Raw genomic sequence first — 17,798 nt, 5'->3', positions numbered from 1 at the left:
AGGCTGCACTGGGACAAGAACGTGAGACTTCCAAAAATATGCAGAAGTTTCAAGCTGGGCAGTTGCGCGACCTTCGTGCAACATTGGCCCAAGTTCAAGCGTTTCGTGCAACTCATCCCCCTCATTCAGCAACCCAAGTCAAGATTGAAGGGTCTCCTCCCCCTGATTCAGCAACGGTGTATCCAGAAATCAGTGGCGTCATCAGACATGTCGCAAATGTCGCAAATCAGGGAGATGGAAATCTGGGTTCAAAGAACATGACCGAAGTCGCAGCCGCACAATTGCTCGCGACTGTCCAGCGGCCATTCCCGCAGAATCAAGAGAAGCATGTGAAGAGGGATAATGGTGCTGAAGACGCCGCGGCGGCGCAAAGTGTCCAGGCGACGCAAGGGGCGACAACAAGGACGTCCGTATCCAGGGCGCAGTCCGCATCCAGGACACAGGGGACATCCAGGGCGCAAGGTGCATCCAGTGCAGAGCAAACTCCGCATTCTGGCTCCAGGCGCCCCGACGACAAGAGGAAGCCGCCCAAGAAGGAGAAGCGTCAGGACGCTAGCTCACCAGCGGATCCGGACCCAAGTGGCGACTCGAGCAGCGAGGATTCTAGCTCAAGTGAGTCCGACTACGACTTCGGACAAGATGCGGATAATAACTTGACCGCGGCGAAGACACCAGAAGGGACTACGTTGCTGACATTCCGGCCGTATATCAACTCGCACACGTTGAGCGAGTTCTGTTGTCAAGAAGGCGCCTCGGGCAGCTGCCGTATACCGGTAGGATACCGGTATGACCTTCACTCAGTGGGACCGCAATCATTCCTGTGTTGACGGGACGCTGATGATGGGACGCGGGACACTGATGATGGGACGCTGTTTACGCTACGGGGATTACGGGACACGTGGGTACAAGATTGTGGGTACAAGATGGGCATCCACGTGGGAGTCGCTGATTGGCTGAAGCAACTCAGTATCCGGTAAGGAATCCAGTAGAGTGTATCCAGTAGAGAATCCAGTAGGCTTAGAGGTAGCAAGGGAGTTTGCGAACTAAGGACCTAAATCAATCACTTTGCATTTTGCCATCAAGCGACCAAGCCTTTTGGTTATGAGCCCAAGCCCCGTCTTCCCTGCCCAAGACCCCGACTACGCCTTCGCCATGGACGCCACCCCGACCACGACCGCCCGCATCAACAAGTTCAACGGAACCAACTTCCACACGTGGAAGTTCAAGATGCAGATGGTGCTCGAGGAGCGCGAACTGTGGGAAGTGACGAGTGGGGAAGTGAAGCTGGAGCACTGCACGACCACGGCGGATCAAACGACGTTCAAGAGGAAGTCGCGTAAGGCGCTGGCGATCATCTGTCTCGCGATGGAGGACTCGCAGCTGCCGCTGGTTCGCTCGGCCAAGGACGCGCATGATGCATGGTCAAGACTGGAAGGACACTTCGAGAAGAAGAGTTTGGCCAACAAGCTCTTTCTTCGTCGGCGTTTCTTCACGACGATGATGGACGAAGGTGATGATGTGCTGGAGCACATCAACAAGCTCAAGACGCTGGCGGAGCAGCTCGACGCGGTTGGCGCTCCGGTCAGCGAGGACGACTTGGTGATCACGCTTCTGGGCAGTCTGAGCGAGTCGTACCAGTTCCTGATCACGGCGTTGGAGTCGAGAGCCGACTCGCTGTCGTGGGAACTCGTGACGTCTCGGCTGCTGCATGAGGACATGAAGCGCAAGGAACAAGGTGGCGGCGGCGTCGACGGAGCCGCGCACGGCCAAGGTCAAGCGTTCATGACGAGAGACAACAAGCGCAAGGGCCGACCGGTGAAGAAGACCGGGGCGTGCCACAACTGCGGCAAACAAGGACATTGGATCGCGGAGTGTCCCTCGCGGGTCCAGAACGACGCTGAGCGATATCGGTCGCAGCGTGCGAACGTCGCGCAGGACGAAGAAGATCCTGGCGACTACCTTTTCTCGGTTGGTCGTACGAGCAGTACCGCCAAGCCGAGTGACATGTGGATGGTTGACTCGGGTGCGACGCAGCACATGACGAGTTCCAACAAGTACATGAGGAACTACAAGAAGATGGCTCCGGTGGACGTGCATCTCGCGGACGACGGTGTGGTTCAGGCGGTGGGGACCGGCGACATTGTCATGTCGATGAAGACGCCGCGCGGCATGAAGAAGGGTGTGCTCACGAATGTGTGGCATATCCCGAAGCTGTCGCGCAACCTGTTTTCGGTCGGCCGCTTCACCAAGGACGTCGGGCCAGTGACCTTCGAGAGCGACGGGTGCTTCGCGGACAACAAGGGTCTCAAGTGGCAGCTCGGCGCTCGTGAGGGCAAAGGGCTGTTCAAGCTGTGCATGACTCCGATGATGCCTGACGAGGCCAATGCGGCAAGTTCGAAGGATCGCCAAGGGGACACCACGTCGTACCTCTGGCACCTCCGACTTGGTCACATTGGCCATGGCGGTCTAGACGCCATCGTCAAGAAGAGCTACGGTGTTGGCATCGACATGACGTCGGTGAAGCAGTGGGAGCTGTGCGACGGGTGTGCACTCGGCAAGCAAACGCGAGTGAGCTACATGAAGTCGTCCCCGAACCGTGCCAAGCACGTGCTGGAGGTGGTTCACAGCGATGTGTGCGGCCCCATGCAGACGCCAACGTTTGGGGGCAAGCGCTACTTCGTCACGTTCATCGACGACAAGTCGCACTTCTGCGTGGTGTACTTGCTGAGGAACAAGTCCGAGGTGGCTGCCAAGTTTGCGGAGTTTGTGGCGTTTGCTGAAACTCAGACCGGCAAGCGCGTGCAGACACTCCGGAGCGACAACGGTGGCGAGTACACTTCCGGCGCGATGGCCAAGTTCTGTGCGGACCGTGGTATCGTCCAGAAGTTCACTCCGCCGTACACGCCTCAGCTGAACGGAGTGGCCGAGCGGATGAACCGGACGTTGGTGGAGTGTGCGCGCTGCATGCTGGAACATGCCGGATTGCCCAAGACGTATTGGGGTGAAGCGGTGATGACGGCTACGTTCCTCCGCAATCGGTGTCCGACACGCGCCGTCAGCCACGACAAGTCTCCGCACCAAGTTTGGACGGGCAAGAAGCCGCTGCTGGCGAACCTGAAAGTGTTCGGTTGCCACGCGTATGTGCACGTGCCGAAGGCGAAGCGCACCAAGTTCGACGCTCGGTCGGTGCGCTGTCGGTTCCTGGGGTACTCGGAGCACGAGAAAGCGTATCGATTCGAAGAACTGGAGAGCAGTCGCGTGCTGGTGAGCCGCGACGCGCAGTTCATGGAAGACGTTTTCGACGGTGGGAGACGTGACTACCATCAGAGGGAGGTGGTGGTCATTCAAGATGAAGACAGGACGGATCAAGATTCGTCGCAGTCGGATGAAGACGACAACGAAGAAGAGGAAGAAGAGGAAGCTGCGCGGGACGAAGACTTCGGGCCCGGCAACAAGCGACACCCGCGGACGCAGTCACTGGAGGAAGCCACGGAGGTTCCAAGTGCCAAGCGGTATGCGTCGCAGAGTCGACACCAGACTCTGGACGAGATGTCTGCTGCGGCTCAAGAAAGTCAAGACTTCGAAGCTGCGTACGTCGTGGATTCAGTGGGAGAAATGCCGACCACGTTCAAGTCGGCGATGGAATCCAGCGACGCAGTCAAGTGGAAGGAGGCGTGCGACTCGGAGTGTGACTCGCTGCTCAAGAACGACACGTGGGATGTCGTACCACTGCCGAAGGGACGCAAGGCGATCGGCTGCAGATGGGTGTTTCGCGTGAAGGAGAACCAAGCTGGAGAGATTGAGCGGTTCAAGGCGCGATTGGTGGCCAAGGGGTTTTCACAGAAGTACGGCATCGACTACGACGAGACCTTCGCACCAGTGGCCAAGTTCACGTCCATCCGGATCGTACTGAGTCTAGCTGCCAAGTATGTGTTGTCAAGAAGGCGCCTCGGGCAGCTGCCATATACCGGTAGGATACCGGTATGACCTTCACTCAGTGGGACCGCAATCATTCCTGTGTTGACGGGACGCTGATGATGGGACGCGGGACACTGATGATGGGACGCTGTTTACGCTGCGGGGATTACGGGACTCGTGGGTACAAGATTGTGGGTACAAGATGGGAATCCACGTGGCAGTCGCTGATTGGCTGAAGCAACTCAGTATCCGGTAAGGAATCCAGTAGAGTGTATCCAGTAGAGAATCCAGTAGGCTTAGAGGTAGCAAGGGAGTTTGCGAACTAAGGACCTAAATCAATCACTTTGCATTTTGCCATCAAGCGACCAAAGCCTTTTGGTTATGAGCCCAAGCCCCGTCTTCCCTGCCCAAGACCCCGACTACGCCTTCGCCATGGACGCCACCCCGACCACGACCGCCCGCATCAACAAGTTCAACGGACACGTGGAAGTTCAAGATGCAGATGGTGCTCGAGGAGCGCGAACTGTGGGAAGTGACGAGTGGGGAAGTGAAGCTGGAGCACTGCACGACCACGGCGGATCAAGCGACGTTCAAGAGGAAGTCGCGTAAGGCGCTGGCGATCATCTGTCTCGCGATGGAGGACTCGCAGCTGCCGCTGGTTCGCTCGGCCAAGGACGCGCATGATGCATGGTCAAGACTGGAAGGACACTTCGAGAAGAAGAGTTTGGCCAACAAGCTCTTTCTTCGTCGGCGTTTCTTCACGACGATGATGGACGAAGGTGATGATGTGCTGGAGCACATCAACAAGCTCAAGACGCTGGCGGAGCAGCTCGACGCGGTTGGCGCTCCGGTCAGCGAGGATGTGGTGGAGCGGGATCACGAAATTGCTGACGCGATCGCAACTCACCAACGGTTGCCCGGACTGCCGACTGTCGGAGGGGGTACTCCGTTGATCCGGCGGATCTTGACCTTACAGCTCACCTTGTGTACCCGACGGCTTGGGCGGGTTACGCTCTTCCGGTAATCACGCGAGGGAAGTCAGTGGTGAGCAGGGCAGAACTGGGGCTTGAGGGCCCTTCAGGTATGGGGGGTGGTTGGCTGCCACGCGGATATGCTTCACGCAGCAGTCGGTTCGGGTGACGATCGTGTGTGATCGATCACGGGGTGTGTCCTTTACGGGGTCCTTTTCGATGCTTGCCGCCTCCTATGGCGGGGTCTTGATGAGTTGGAGGGAGAAGGGGAGCGCACCTGGCCAAGCTATCCAGGGGCTGCCGCGTTCTCGCTTGAGTCACTTCAGGTGGTTGTCCGGTCGTCGGGTAGGCCAATATACTTCCTTCCCCGGAATTCGGAAGACCACTTGCGTGCTACAAGGAAAATCTCTCTCTGTTTATCCATTTAGAACTACGTGCCTATCCCCCATCTCTCTTGCGTATCTCATGATTGCTGACCTTCTTGGACCTCCGATGTGCCAGTATTTGTGGTACGTGCTGATCTGATCGGCTGATTTGTACCCATGTCAATCTGGTCGGTCGATCGGAACCCATGTTGATCCGATCGGTTGATCTGAACTCATGTACCCAACTTGTGGTACCGCGACCAAATCTGCCAAGATCGGAATGATGGTCTTCACATTCACCGTCCGGTCGTCCGACCGTTGATGCCGCCCATCCCAGGTCCAAAGCCATCCATCCGTACCCATCAACCAATCACCTGGTCGGACACGATCAATCCATCTCCCGAAACTTCTGGTCACTTCTCCACAACCGCCCCCTGTGCGAGAGGCGATTGTACAGCACTCAACTCTCGCCACAGTCCCCAACTTGCCGCAGTGCACCTACTCCTCCGACCGGGTCTGCTCGTGCGCCGTTCACGGCCATCTGCCATCTGCCTCCGCCATGCCATCCAGCGACCGATCGTCGGCAACCCCTTCGCCTTCATCCGCTTCAAACACTGCTTCTCCTGATGTAATCGACGCCGAACCTGCGTTGCCTCCCGTCGTCCCCGACATTACGCGCGCTATCCCCCAGGCATTGCGCCATGGCACGCTGCGTGGGCTCAGTGCGTATGCTGCATCGCCTCCAGCCGGTATTACACCGGCTGCGCAAGCTCCGACAACCGCCCCCGTCCCGATGTCGATCACCACGTTGTCCCAAGCGGATCGCGACACACTGCAGGCGTCGCGCGCCACATTGGACCGGATACTCGGCCACCTGAGCGATCAAGATGCGGTCCAAGGAATATACGCCGATTTGGCGCAAGATCACGTCGCCCTGCAGGCCCGAGCCCACGAACTAGAGCAAGAGCTGGATCGTGTGTACTCGTCGTCGACGACCTTCGTGCAATCTGCTCAGGAGCAGTATTCGGCGCTGTTTCGCGATCATCAGGGTACGCGTCTCGCGTTAGCTGACGCTCACAATGCCTTGGCAAACCGACTCGACAACAGCCGCGCTCTCGACACGGCTCGCACGTTACTCGCCGCAGAACGTCGATCGCACGACGAGGATGTGGTATTCCTCCACGACCGGATCGGTGCTCTCGAGCGACAGGTCTCCGATCTGCAGGCGCGGGTCAACGCTCCATCGCCCCGAGCGCGATCAAATCGATCTTCTCGTCTCAGCCGTCACATAGTGGTCCAGCAGCGAAACTTGGTGGAGTTGGGTGCGTGTCGCGATCGGGTGCTTGCTGACCTACAGCGTTCCCGTGGCGATCTGCAAACATCCGAGTCGACTCGCCGCCAACTCGAGACGAGCGTACGAGACTATGAGACCCAAGTCAAGAGCCTCGAAGACCGCCTTGGTGACCTTCAACGCGACATGGACCGCCAACTTTCGGCCACGCATCGCCATGTGGCGCGTAGTAACACTGAACGCGACCAGTTTCGCCGTCAGGCCTCCGACGCCTCCACTCAGCTCCAAGCGGTCAGAGATCAACTCCAACGGACGATCACCGAACGCGACCAGGCCGCGACTTTGCTGTTGTCCTCCCGTACGTATGCGTTGCCTGCCTATGTCAACTTCCGTGCTAACTGTATGTCGTTTCGTTCTTTTCCAGGTTCCACTGTGGCTTCTCTGAGGGCTGCCATCGCTCGCTTGGAAGGTGAAGTGACTCGCCTCCAGGGCGATCGCAATCGCGTGCAAGTTTTACAGCGGGAGAATGTCACCCTGGCTGGAGATTTGACCGCTTCCCGTGCTGATCGCGCGGCACTGATTGATTCGCGTGATCGAGCTGTCCGTGAGTGTGATGCCATCCGCCAACGCGTGGCAGGGCTGATCTCCTTTGTCCAGCCCAGTGGCAATCCCCAAGATGAGAGTGCAGACAGACGCGAGGCCGACGACGGGGATGGTGCAGTCGATGAAGACGGCGATTATGACGGTGATGCCGACGACGATGAAGCCAGCATCGAGGATGGAAACGGTTCGCGGCGTTTGAATCTGCAACCTTCTCGTCGGCGGCGTACACGATCGTTTTCACAATCACCTCCTCCGCCATTACGGCGTTCTCGCCATGCGTCTTCTGGTCGTCACTCGCGATCTCCATCACACACTTCCTCACGCCATTCTGGACAGCGACTTCGGGGAGGCAGCGGTAGCAGAGCCACTTCCCCACAGGCTACTCCCGATCTGAGTGATGATGAAGAAGACACATTGGCTGCGCTTTCTCGATCTCGTGCATCTGATCGTCGGCGTCGACAATCCCGCGACTCTTCGCCCCGAGGGTCACCCCATCGGCCGATTAACGTTGGTTCTTCTGGTTCCGACACCGAGGGTTCGGCAGACGGCGCTGGTGGACCTCCTGGTGGTTCACCTGACTCTCCGGGTAGCCCTGCCGATTCTCCATCTGGTGGTGGCTCACCTGATTCTTCAAGTAGTGACGGCAGCGTACCCCGTCGCGATCGTACGCATCGGAATACTATACTGGGGCGTCAGGAGTACGATCGCTTGGAAGGCACAGCTGTGCCTCGTGATCAATGGATTCCTGGATATCGCGAGCGCGTGCGACGCCCCGCTGCGGATGTCGCCCCGTGGGACGCTCGATACATGCGTCGTATCAGTGTCCTCGAGTTGGATTTGGACTTGCTGTTCCATCACTTCTGTCGGCCACGTAATTGGTTGATTCCTGAGCGTGCAGCTCGTGCTCCACGTGATCATGCTTGGCGGTCAGATCTGATCACCGCGGCTCACGTCCGGGCGTTGTACGCGACGCGCCCCTGGGAGACTCTCCACACTGCCGTCACCCCGATTTCGTTCGTGCTCGTGGGTTGGTTTGCAACCATGGCTCGTCAATATGCGGACCTGATATACGAGCATGCACAGGCCGTGTGGGAGTCGTTGCACTACTTCTCCATCAGCACCAGCAGTCGTCGCGGGGACGTTTACCTGGATACTCTCGCCGCTACCCGAAAACAGCGGCAATCACGATTCGGTGCTCGCTGGAAGTTTTTTCTTCGGACGATCTTGCGTGGACTGGTCGAGGGTCGGTGTGATTTGGACATTCTGCTCGATCCTTTCTTCATGCACCGACCTCGGCCGGGTGAGGAGAAGATGTGGTATCCAGGGCAGCACGGCAACTCGCAGGCGACGAATCTGATCACCGCAGTCCAAGAGGCGGACTTGGCTGAGCCCTGGCGAGTCCAATACCGCCACGACATCCGATCGCATCCCGCGCAACGCATTGCGCGTCTTCGTAGCAAATTCGTCATCCCAGCTTCCCCTTAAGCGTACACTTGAGTGTTAGTCTGCATGTAATTCCATTTTCACCTCTTTTTCTCCAGTTGTCTTCCTTGATCGGGTCGATCGAACCTCGTAATCGGTTCTCTCCCCTTTCACGCCACTTGTTTTTGTACATATACCTCCCCCTTCTTTCTGAGTGCAGCCGCCCTGCACCCCATTCACTCTCAACTCGCAGCGATCGCCACGAGTTGCCCTCCTTCTTCCTAAGTGCAGCCACCCTGCACCCATTTCACTCCCAACTCGCAGCAATCACTACGAGTTGTCCTCCTCCGCCTCGTGCGATTGCATCACTCCGAAGCGATTCCGTCTAGTGCGCTCGCGCTCAAACTCGTGCATCAAAGCCCCGCAGTTGAGGTCAGCCTCGTCGACCCAAGACGGTTCGGTGTATCCCTTCCAGAAGACCTGGAATTCCCGATGGACGCGTCCATATCTGGTCTTACGGCCCGATCGGACATCTGTGATCCGCTCCACTTCAAACTCGTCATCACTCCGATCACCTTCCCAGCTGTCCTCCGGCAACAACGCCTCATCAAAATCAAATCGACCATCCTCGTCCGTTGCTAGCGTCACGTCAGGACGATCAGAGAAAACCTTCACGGCCTTAAGCTTCGAAACGTGTACAATTGGAAAAAGACGATACTCGGTGCCGGCCACCTCTAGCCGGGCCGCGTAGGGGCCAATCATCTCGCGCACCCGGAACGGTCCGTGCCACATGTGTGCCAGCTTTCGGGCATAGCCCTCCTTAACTCGATCCAAATATAGCCACACTTGTGACCCGGCCTCAATCTGGTGCGGCCTTATCCCGTCGTTGTGGCGATCGGCTCTCGTTTGGATCGCCTCCTTCAGGCGCGCGTTGACCTCCTCGCGAGCTCGCTGGTACTGTTGCTGGATACGATATCTCCATCTGCGCGGCTCGCGATCGCGACGTCGCGTGCTGCCTAACGGTAGCGACGCTTCCAAGGTCGATCGTGGGTCCCAGCCATGGACAAGGTAAAACGGCGTCTCTCCTCGTACTCGATCGTGAGCCGTGTTGATCGCGAAAGTCAGGCGTTCCGCGTATTCGTCCCAGTCTTGTTGGTTCACATCGGCGACATACATCTTCAAAGCGCGAGTAAGCGTTTGCACCATCCGCTCAGCGGTACCGTTTGCCTGTGGTCGATAGGCCATGGTGGCTCGTTGTCGTTGTCCCACTATACGGCTGAATGCGCGGAAGAAATCAGACATAAAACCGGGCTCCCGATCATGTCGGATCGCTTCGCTGGCTCCGAAGCGGCGGAAAACGCATTCCTCGTAGTTCTCCGCGATGGTCTGCGCTGTCCGAGACGCGCCGGCCTTAGCGATCACGTACCCTGAGAACAGGTCGACCCACACAAGAAGCTCCGTGTTGCCCTTGAACGATTTTGGCAGAGATGGGATGTGGTCCATCGCGATGATTTGGAAGGGGTAGGTGGCCCGTACATTCCCAGGTGATTCTCCTTGAACCACGGGGCGCCCCTTCCCTGTCTCGCAATCCACGCATTCACCCACAAACTGCTGGACACTCTTGAACAGGCCCCGCCAGTGAAAGTGCGCTTTGATCCGTTGGTACGTCCTCCCGATTCCCTGGTGCCCTCCTTCAAGGCTGGCGTGATAATGGTGAAGGAAATCTTGGTGCAACGTTGCAGGTACCACCAGCCGCGCGATCGAATCTCGGTCCTCGTCTAATCGGGCGGTGTTTACACAGTAGAACAGCAGGCCGTCTTCCCCCACTTCGTAATCTCCAGCGATCTTGGCGCACGCTTTTGCATCTCGGGCAGTCAAGGCTGCTGCGTCGCCCCGCAGGTACGACTTCAGGTCCACGATCCACTTCTAACCTCTCACTCCTCATGCGTTGGACGATCTCTTCTTGCATAGCTGCCGGCACTTGACGGTGCCGTCGGGCTGATCGGGTCACTGCTGATACTTGAACGACGGGGTCGTCATTACTCGGGCGGAGCAACTCGCCCAGGCGGTTGATCGTGACGAGATCGCCAATTTCGCCCTCATCAGTTATGATTACGCCTGCTTCTCGTTGCAGTGCAGCGCTTGCCAACCGATCGGCGCTCTGATTCCAATCGCGCTTCACATGAAGGAATTCGTGCTTCGGCCAGGCTTTCACTTGGTCCATCGCTTTCTGACGTAGCATCTGGAGACCCGGTGCCTTGCAATCGATTTCACCACGCATCTGTCGGATGATCAGGTTGGAATCTCCACAGATCACAACTCGTCCTCTGTTCTGATCGGACAGTAACTTGAAGCCTAGCAGCAGTCCGCGATATTCGGCTTCGTTGACAGTCAGATCATCGGCGAATTCGGATGCGGCAGATATGATCGACCACTCCGGGAGCTTCCAAACAATTGCACTATACGCTCCGGCGCTCCGCTTGACGCGTGCTGACCCATCAAAACTGACGACGAGCAGCTCTTCATCCAGCTCTACCGTCGGCGGGGCCATCACGATCGTTCGTTTGGGCTCTTTCACCGGTGCAATCGCGATCAAGGCCTCGTCCACTTCCGCTCGGGGTGTAATGCTGGCGGCGATCGCGCCCAGGATTTCGTCCTCTCCTTTCAAGCACTTCCTGATTTCCAAGGTCCACTCGGACAGCAGAGCTGCCCATCGTCCCAATCGTCCCTGGAAGCCCGACGAATTCAGCAACCAGGCGAGCGTCGAGTACCTCGACAGCACCTTGATCGATCGGTTGGTCAGGAGCGTGTAACACACATCCAAGATCCGGAGGAGCGCCAAAACTTCCTTGTCCACTATGCCGTAATTCAGTTCGTTCGACTTCAGCGTACGACTGGTGAAGATCACAGGCCAATACATGCCATCATGTTCCTGAACCAACGCAGCTGAAATAGCCCACTTGTTGGCGTAGACCACGATCACAGGCTGGCAATCGGAATCGAAGTGTCGCAAAATCGGGGTGGTCGCAAGCTTGGCCTTCAGTAGGTCGAACGCCGTCCTCGCTCTAGTCCACCGATCATCGGACTCCGTTGCTCGGTCCTCATGCTTCCCGTGGTGCATCTCGTAGAAGTCCACCTCTCGCAGTTCGTATAAGATTGCGGCGTAAACGGCGAAGTCTTCAATGAAGCGACTGTAATAATTCAGGCTTCCTAAGAAGGACTGCATCGATCGCAACGTCTTCGGAAACGGCAGCTTCTCCAGCGATTCCAGATCTTTCGGATTGGCTTCCAAACCATCGGCCGATACCCGATGACCCAAGTACTCTACCTTCCGATGTCCCCAGAAACTCTTGACCACGCTGATCGACAGGTTCCATCGTTCACAAGCGTCAAGCAGTGCCTCGACCTTCTCGCAGATCGAGTCCCAGGTGTCAGCGGTGATCAGGATATCGTCGATGTATGATCGCCTGCCCAGCACCGAAGGTCCCGGGTTTGCCTCGGGTTCCCCTTTCTCGAACACGTCGGTTGGTTCCGTGTGGTCTCGATCAGGGCTTATCCGGAGGTATCCGTACAGAGCATTATCGATGAGCCTCTGGTAGATTTGTGGGGCGTTCTTCAGCCCAAAAGGCATACGCGTCCACTCGAAGAGTCCGAAAGGCGTAACGAACGCGGAGATCTTTCGCGCACGTTCCGTCATTGAGACCACCCAAAACCCACTAGCCATATCCAAAGAGCAGTACCAGAGTACTTTGTCCAAGTCCTCCAAGAGATCGTTGATCAGCGGCATGGGATATACCATCAACCTGGTCAGGCTATTCACCAAACGGTAGTCGATGCACAGCCGGATGTCGACTCCATTCTTCTTAATGATGATCACGATTGGGGATGCCCATGGTGAGGTTGATGGCTCAATCATTTTCGCGGACAACAAACTCTTGATCAGTTCAGACAGTTTCTCTCGGAATTGAGGGGCCACCCTCCGCACGCGTTGGGCGATGGGAGCGGCTCCTCCAACGTCGATGTCGCACACCGCACCAATCGCAGCGGGTGGAAGGGCGTTCCCTTTACCGATCAGCAAGTGTCGTCGCCGCCAGATGATCTGGCGAAGTCGATCAATCTCCTCAGGTGTATTCGTTTCCGGATCACCTACTTGAATGTCTTCGATCGTGACTTCGTCGGTAGTGATCGGCACTTCGGGTAGGATAGCCATCTGGCTTTCCACGTCTTCCGCAAACAAGGCACCACCTTCATGGAAACACACCTCTTCGTCTTCTGGAGTCCTAGGCTCACCAATCTGCACTTCCCCAGCTGAGTCCGTACCAGTGATCGCCCCCGTTGAGGAGGACGGGATCACTGAAGCCACCACGGGTCTTGATCCTTCATGATCACGTCGCAGGATTTTGGTCGGCAGGTCATACCGAGGTCGATCCACCATTGGTCCTTCTGGCAAAGGTTCAGGTTCTTCGTTGCTGACCTGATCGGTTGTCGCTTGGAACGCTAAATTCTGCCATTCATTGTATCGACGTGAGCCGATCAGGACAAATCCTGGAATGCGAGGTACTTGACCACCAGAGAGCCACATGCCAATACGCGTATCGTCTTGGAGTATCAGCTTCTGATCGCTGACGTTCGTGACCTTCAAATAACGCGTCTTCCCTAGCCCAGCCACCAGGCTCGGCACCCAACGATCACCACGGGTGACCCAGAGTTTCCGATGGTCCGAGAGAATGAGTCCCTTCCGGAGCTCGACCGACCGTCCAACTTCGATCACACTGTGTTCGCCCAGATCGATCGGTTGCACCTTCTCTCCGAAGAGTTGCCGCCGTCCAGCTAACTGGATTCGCACCTCATCCGGGAGATTGATCGATCCGTCAGCTAGGTCAAGACGAATGCCTGCTGGCACCATGAAGTCCATACCAAGTATCAAATCCTGACCACCAGTGGGTGGTCCAACCCAAACATCGAAGTAATACACCAGCGATCCCGCGAGCGTGATCTTGATTCTGGTACGTCCTTCCGCCATATAGGGATTCTTGCCAACACCCTCACACTCCAACTCCTGATTGTTATCTATGTAGCACCCAACCTTACGAGCAAAGGCGGCATCCAAAATGGACACCTCGGCGCCACTGTCAAACAGCAGAGTGGCTTTTTCGTTGTTGATCTTCCCCACGGCTTTCGCCTGGCGAAACTTCTTGTCTGGCACGTGATACTTCCAATATCCTCTGGATTCTCCATGCAAGAGATCCAAGGCCATCGTCACTTCCGATCGCGAATATTCGTCGACTTGGTGGATGCTGGAGATCGCCACGGTACGCTTGTCATGAAGATCACGTGTATTGTCAGTCGGCCGAATCAGCTTACTCACCTCTGACTTCGACTGATTTTCGACATATGCATAGATGCAGAACTGAGAACGCTCGTCTCGTACCGGATTCAAACCCGGCGAGCGATCTAGTTTAACATCTTCTCAGCTGCTTGAGGGAGCATCCCGCCGTGCTTGTTCGGGTTATACCACTGACGGATCAAGTTGTAAAACTCTTCCATCGGGCACTCTCCGGCTCCGTGGATCTCGCCGCAGGCTTTGCAGGTGAAAAGACAGCGATCGGTCGGATGACCCTTCTTGCCACACTTCTCGCACGTCAATCGTTGCCAACAACCCAAGTCCGTATGCTTGGTCGACCCGCAGTGGGAACACGGCTTCCTCGGCAACTCTCCTTCCGGTACCCCAGTTGGCTTGTCGTGTCTGCGGCTATTCGCATCTCGGTTCGGGCGTCGCTGATCTTGCTCCTGCGTCGATCGCACCCCTTGATCAGCCGTAGCGGCCAGGTGGATCTTGCACAGATCGCTTTCTCCATCTGATCCGCTGACTTCTGGCTCGGAATCACTCGAACTCGCTGCTTTTCTGATCGTGCGAACTGCACGAGCATTTGCAGATGGAGCGACACCGGTTGGCGCCTTCGTTTTCGGCTTGATTGATCCATATACCGCTTTTCCTTGTCGGGCTTTGGCTCTCTGTCGCGCCCGTAGCGTCTCCTCCAAGGTGTCTGCGTCGGGAACCCTCAGCAGGGCTAGTTGGTTAGCCAAGTCGCGATCGTCGAGAGTCTCGATGAAGTGATCAACGTGTTCACGTCGAACTTCGATCGACCCATCCTTGATCGGAAGATGCGCTCTTAGACCGGCGACGTTCAGACGGTGCAGATATTCCAGCGGCGATTCTTCCGATCGCTTCCGTGCATGGTAGTATTGTCTCGCGACAGATACTCCCCTGCCACAGTATTGCGTCTGGAACGTTTGAGATAAACTCTTCCAGTCACTCCGTGTAGTCCTGCTTAGCTGTCGGTACCAGTTACGCGCTGGTCCCTTGAGCAGATCGCCGAACACCAAACATTTTTCGCTATCGGGTGCTTGGTCGCGGATGAAAGCAGACTTCATCTTGCTAAGCCAACCCCTGGCGCGGTCCTCGTCATTGTCCTTTCCGGAAAACTCCTTTAGTTCAGAGATCGCCGACACTTTGATTCGAGTAGCAGAGAGCGATCCGCCACCAGAATTTTCGGCGGACGCGACCGCTGCGCGAGTAGGAGTTCCTACGCTCAGATCATCCGGATCGTATTCGCTTGGATGAGAGTGGACCACGTGGTTTGATTCCACTGATTCCATCTCGACGTCTTGAGCTCCGGGCGATTTGGTCCGATCGATAACAGGACGATCGGCCGTCTGCGGGACTGCCGGCGTCTGTTGCTCCTTCAGGAAACGCTCCATCGCTGCATTGAAAAAGGTTTGCATGCGATCGGGTGTTGCCTGGGCTTGGCCAGATCTTGGGTCAGCTGATGTCTTGACTTCCGATCTATCTTTGTGTGATCGTAACATGGCTACTCCAGCTGGCCCGAGTGTCATTCGTTGCAGTTCAACCGAGCTGTCTGACCCCGCCTCTGACGTGGCAGACGCATATTGGGAAGATCCCGTCTGGCTGCGGACCGTAGGCAATCTTGCTTGCTGGATCGGGACCACGCTGCCCACCATAGGTGTCAGTTTGGCGAAGAGAGTTAGAGTTGCCTCTCTGATCGTTTCCAGTTCCAGATCAAACAGTTCGTTCGCATCGAACGCACCAAGAACTATTCCAGCCTCCTTGAGCATTCGCATCAGGGCTTTGACTGCGTCCAACTTATTCGACACTTCTCTGGGTGCCTTCACCGGACCTTGGAGATCGCCGATCAGCTTCAGCTGCATGATCTTCATCGTTCGATCTTCGGTCAGGAACTTGTACAGGTCTTTCCGATAGAAAACAGATTCCAACTGCTCTTCTGTCCAGCCGTCATTGTCCGTCTGGTCCTCAGCATCCGATTCTGGCGCTTTCATCTTCATGCGCGATGTCTTCGACTTCTTCTTCGGTGCCGATCGAGAGGTTGGAGGAGTAGTTGTGGATGAAAGTCCTTCGGTTTTCACCGTCGGACCTTCATCCGGCGGATCACGATTCGCATCGTGATCCGCGGGGGCCCCCGTAGGGGCCTGGGGAGGGGGGTAAGGCTTCTCTTCTAGGTCCATTTCTGAACCCGCCTCCTTCGCATCGTCAGAGCTCCTCCCGGCACTCTGTCGATCAGATGATCCTGGCGCTTTCAGCGCCGTCGACGGCGATCCATCTTCCGTCGACGACTCCATTCCTGGTTCTATCTTGCTCTTGACATCCTCTTGAGTAGACTCACGGTGAAATCCCTGTGAGTTACCAGAAGATCCGGGCACGCGCACCATTGTGGTGGAGCGGGATCACGAAATTGCTGACGCGATCGCAACTCACCAACGGTTGCCCGGACTGCCGACTGTCGGAGGGGGTACTCCGTTGATCCGGCGGATCTTGACCTTACAGCTCACCTTGTGTACCCGACGGCTTGGGCGGGTTACGCTCTTCCGGTAATCACGCGAGGGAAGTCAGTGGTGAGCAGGGCAGAACTGGGGCTTGAGGGCCCTTCAGGTATGGGGGGTGGTTGGCTGCCACGCGGATATGCTTCACGCAGCAGTCGGTTCGGGTGACGATCGTGTGTGATCGATCACGGGGTGTGTCCTTTACGGGGTCCTTTTCGATGCTTGCCGCCTCCTATGGCGGGGTCTTGATGAGTTGGAGGGAGAAGGGGAGCGCACCTGGCCAAGCTATCCAGGGGCTGCCGCGTTCTCGCTTGAGTCACTTCAGGTGGTTGTCCGGTCGTCGGGTAGGCCAATATACTTCCTTCCCCGGAATTCGGAAGACCACTTGCGTGCTACAAGGAAAATCTCTCTCTGTTTATCCATTTAGAACTACGTGCCTATCCCCCATCTCTCTTGCGTATCTCATGATTGCTGACCTTCTTGGACCTCCGATGTGCCAGTATTTGTGGTACGTGCTGATCTGATCGGCTGATTTGTACCCATGTCAATCTGGTCGGTCGATCGGAACCCATGTTGATCCGATCGGTTGATCTGAACTCATGTACCCAACTTGTGGTACCGCGACCAAATCTGCCAAGATCGGAATGATGGTCTTCACATTCACCGTCCGGTCGTCCGACCGTTGATGCCGCCCATCCCAGGTCCAAAGCCATCCATCCGTACCCATCAACCAATCACCTGGTCGGACACGATCAATCCATCTCCCGAAACTTCTGGTCACTTCTCCACAAGGACGACTTGGTGATCACGCTTCTGGGCAGTCTGAGCGAGTCGTACCAGTTCCTGATCACGGCGTTGGAGTCGAGAGCCGACTCGCTGTCGTGGGAACTCGTGACGTCTCGGCTGCTGCATGAGGACATGAAGCGCAAGGAACAAGGTGGCGGCGGCGTCGACGGAGCCGCGCACGGCCAAGGTCAAGCGTTCATGACGAGAGACAACAAGCGCAAGGGCCGACCGGTGAAGAAGACCGGCGCGTGCCACAACTGCGGCAAACAAGGACATTGGATCGCGGAGTGTCCCTCGCGGGTCCAGAACGACGCTGAGCGATATCGGTCGCAGCGTGCGAACGTCGCGCAGGACGAAGAAGATCCTGGCGACTACCTTTTCTCGGTTGGTCGTACGAGCAGTACCGCCAAGCCGAGTGACATGTGGCAAAAGGCTTGGTCGCTTGATGGCAAAATGCAAAGTGATTGATTTAGGTCCTTAGTTCGCAAACTCCCTTGCTACCTCTAAGCCTACTGGATTCTCTACTGGATACACTCTACTGGATTCCTTACCGGATACTGAGTTGCTTCAGCCAATCAGCGA

At 56.7% G+C, this 17,798-nt stretch overlaps 6 protein-coding genes across 6 annotated transcripts; 4 read left to right on the top strand and 2 right to left on the bottom strand.

Moving 5' to 3' along the window:
- Positions 1-1,101: 1,101 nt before the first annotated feature.
- Positions 1,102-3,987, top strand: KRP23_14750 (Retrovirus-related Pol polyprotein from transposon TNT 1-94; the record flags this gene model as incomplete). The annotated part of the gene is made up of 1 exon (XM_067885607.1): positions 1,102-3,987. One exon carries the CDS (start codon positions 1,102-1,104, stop codon positions 3,985-3,987), a length of 2,886 nt encoding a protein of 961 aa, XP_067737259.1.
- A 427-nt stretch (positions 3,988-4,414) lies between these two features.
- On the top strand, positions 4,415-4,942 carry KRP23_14749 (Retrovirus-related Pol polyprotein from transposon TNT 1-94; the record flags this gene model as incomplete). Its single annotated transcript, XM_067885606.1, has 1 exon — positions 4,415-4,942. One exon carries the CDS (start codon positions 4,415-4,417, stop codon positions 4,940-4,942), a length of 528 nt encoding a protein of 175 aa, XP_067737258.1.
- Positions 4,943-5,813: 871 nt separating this feature from the next.
- Positions 5,814-8,633, top strand: KRP23_14748 (uncharacterized protein; the record flags this gene model as incomplete). Its single annotated transcript, XM_067885605.1, has 2 exons — positions 5,814-6,903; positions 6,970-8,633. 2 exons carry the CDS (start codon positions 5,814-5,816, stop codon positions 8,631-8,633), a joined length of 2,754 nt encoding a protein of 917 aa, XP_067737257.1.
- A 267-nt stretch (positions 8,634-8,900) lies between these two features.
- KRP23_14747 (Retrovirus-related Pol polyprotein from transposon opus) lies at positions 8,901-13,827 on the bottom strand (the record flags this gene model as incomplete). Its single annotated transcript, XM_067885604.1, has 2 exons — positions 8,901-10,453; positions 10,509-13,827. 2 exons carry the CDS (start codon positions 13,825-13,827, stop codon positions 8,901-8,903), a joined length of 4,872 nt encoding a protein of 1,623 aa, XP_067737256.1.
- A 197-nt stretch (positions 13,828-14,024) lies between these two features.
- Positions 14,025-16,319, bottom strand: KRP23_14746 (uncharacterized protein; the record flags this gene model as incomplete). The annotated part of the gene is made up of 1 exon (XM_067885603.1): positions 14,025-16,319. One exon carries the CDS (start codon positions 16,317-16,319, stop codon positions 14,025-14,027), a length of 2,295 nt encoding a protein of 764 aa, XP_067737255.1.
- A 575-nt stretch (positions 16,320-16,894) lies between these two features.
- Positions 16,895-17,684, top strand: KRP23_14745 (uncharacterized protein; the record flags this gene model as incomplete). The annotated part of the gene is made up of 2 exons (XM_067885602.1): positions 16,895-16,938; positions 17,252-17,684. The coding sequence occupies 2 exons, from the start codon at positions 16,895-16,897 to the stop codon at positions 17,682-17,684; spliced, it is 477 nt and encodes a 158-aa protein (XP_067737254.1).
- Between the last annotated feature and the right edge of the window lie 114 nt (positions 17,685-17,798).

Source organism: Phytophthora ramorum (assembly GCF_020800215.1).
Source record: "Phytophthora ramorum isolate Pr-102 chromosome Unknown Phyram_PR-102_s0022, whole genome shotgun sequence".
In the NCBI taxonomy this organism is placed as follows: domain Eukaryota; phylum Oomycota; class Peronosporomycetes; order Peronosporales; family Peronosporaceae; genus Phytophthora; species Phytophthora ramorum.
This window is presented reverse-complemented; position numbering and strand designations above follow the sequence as displayed.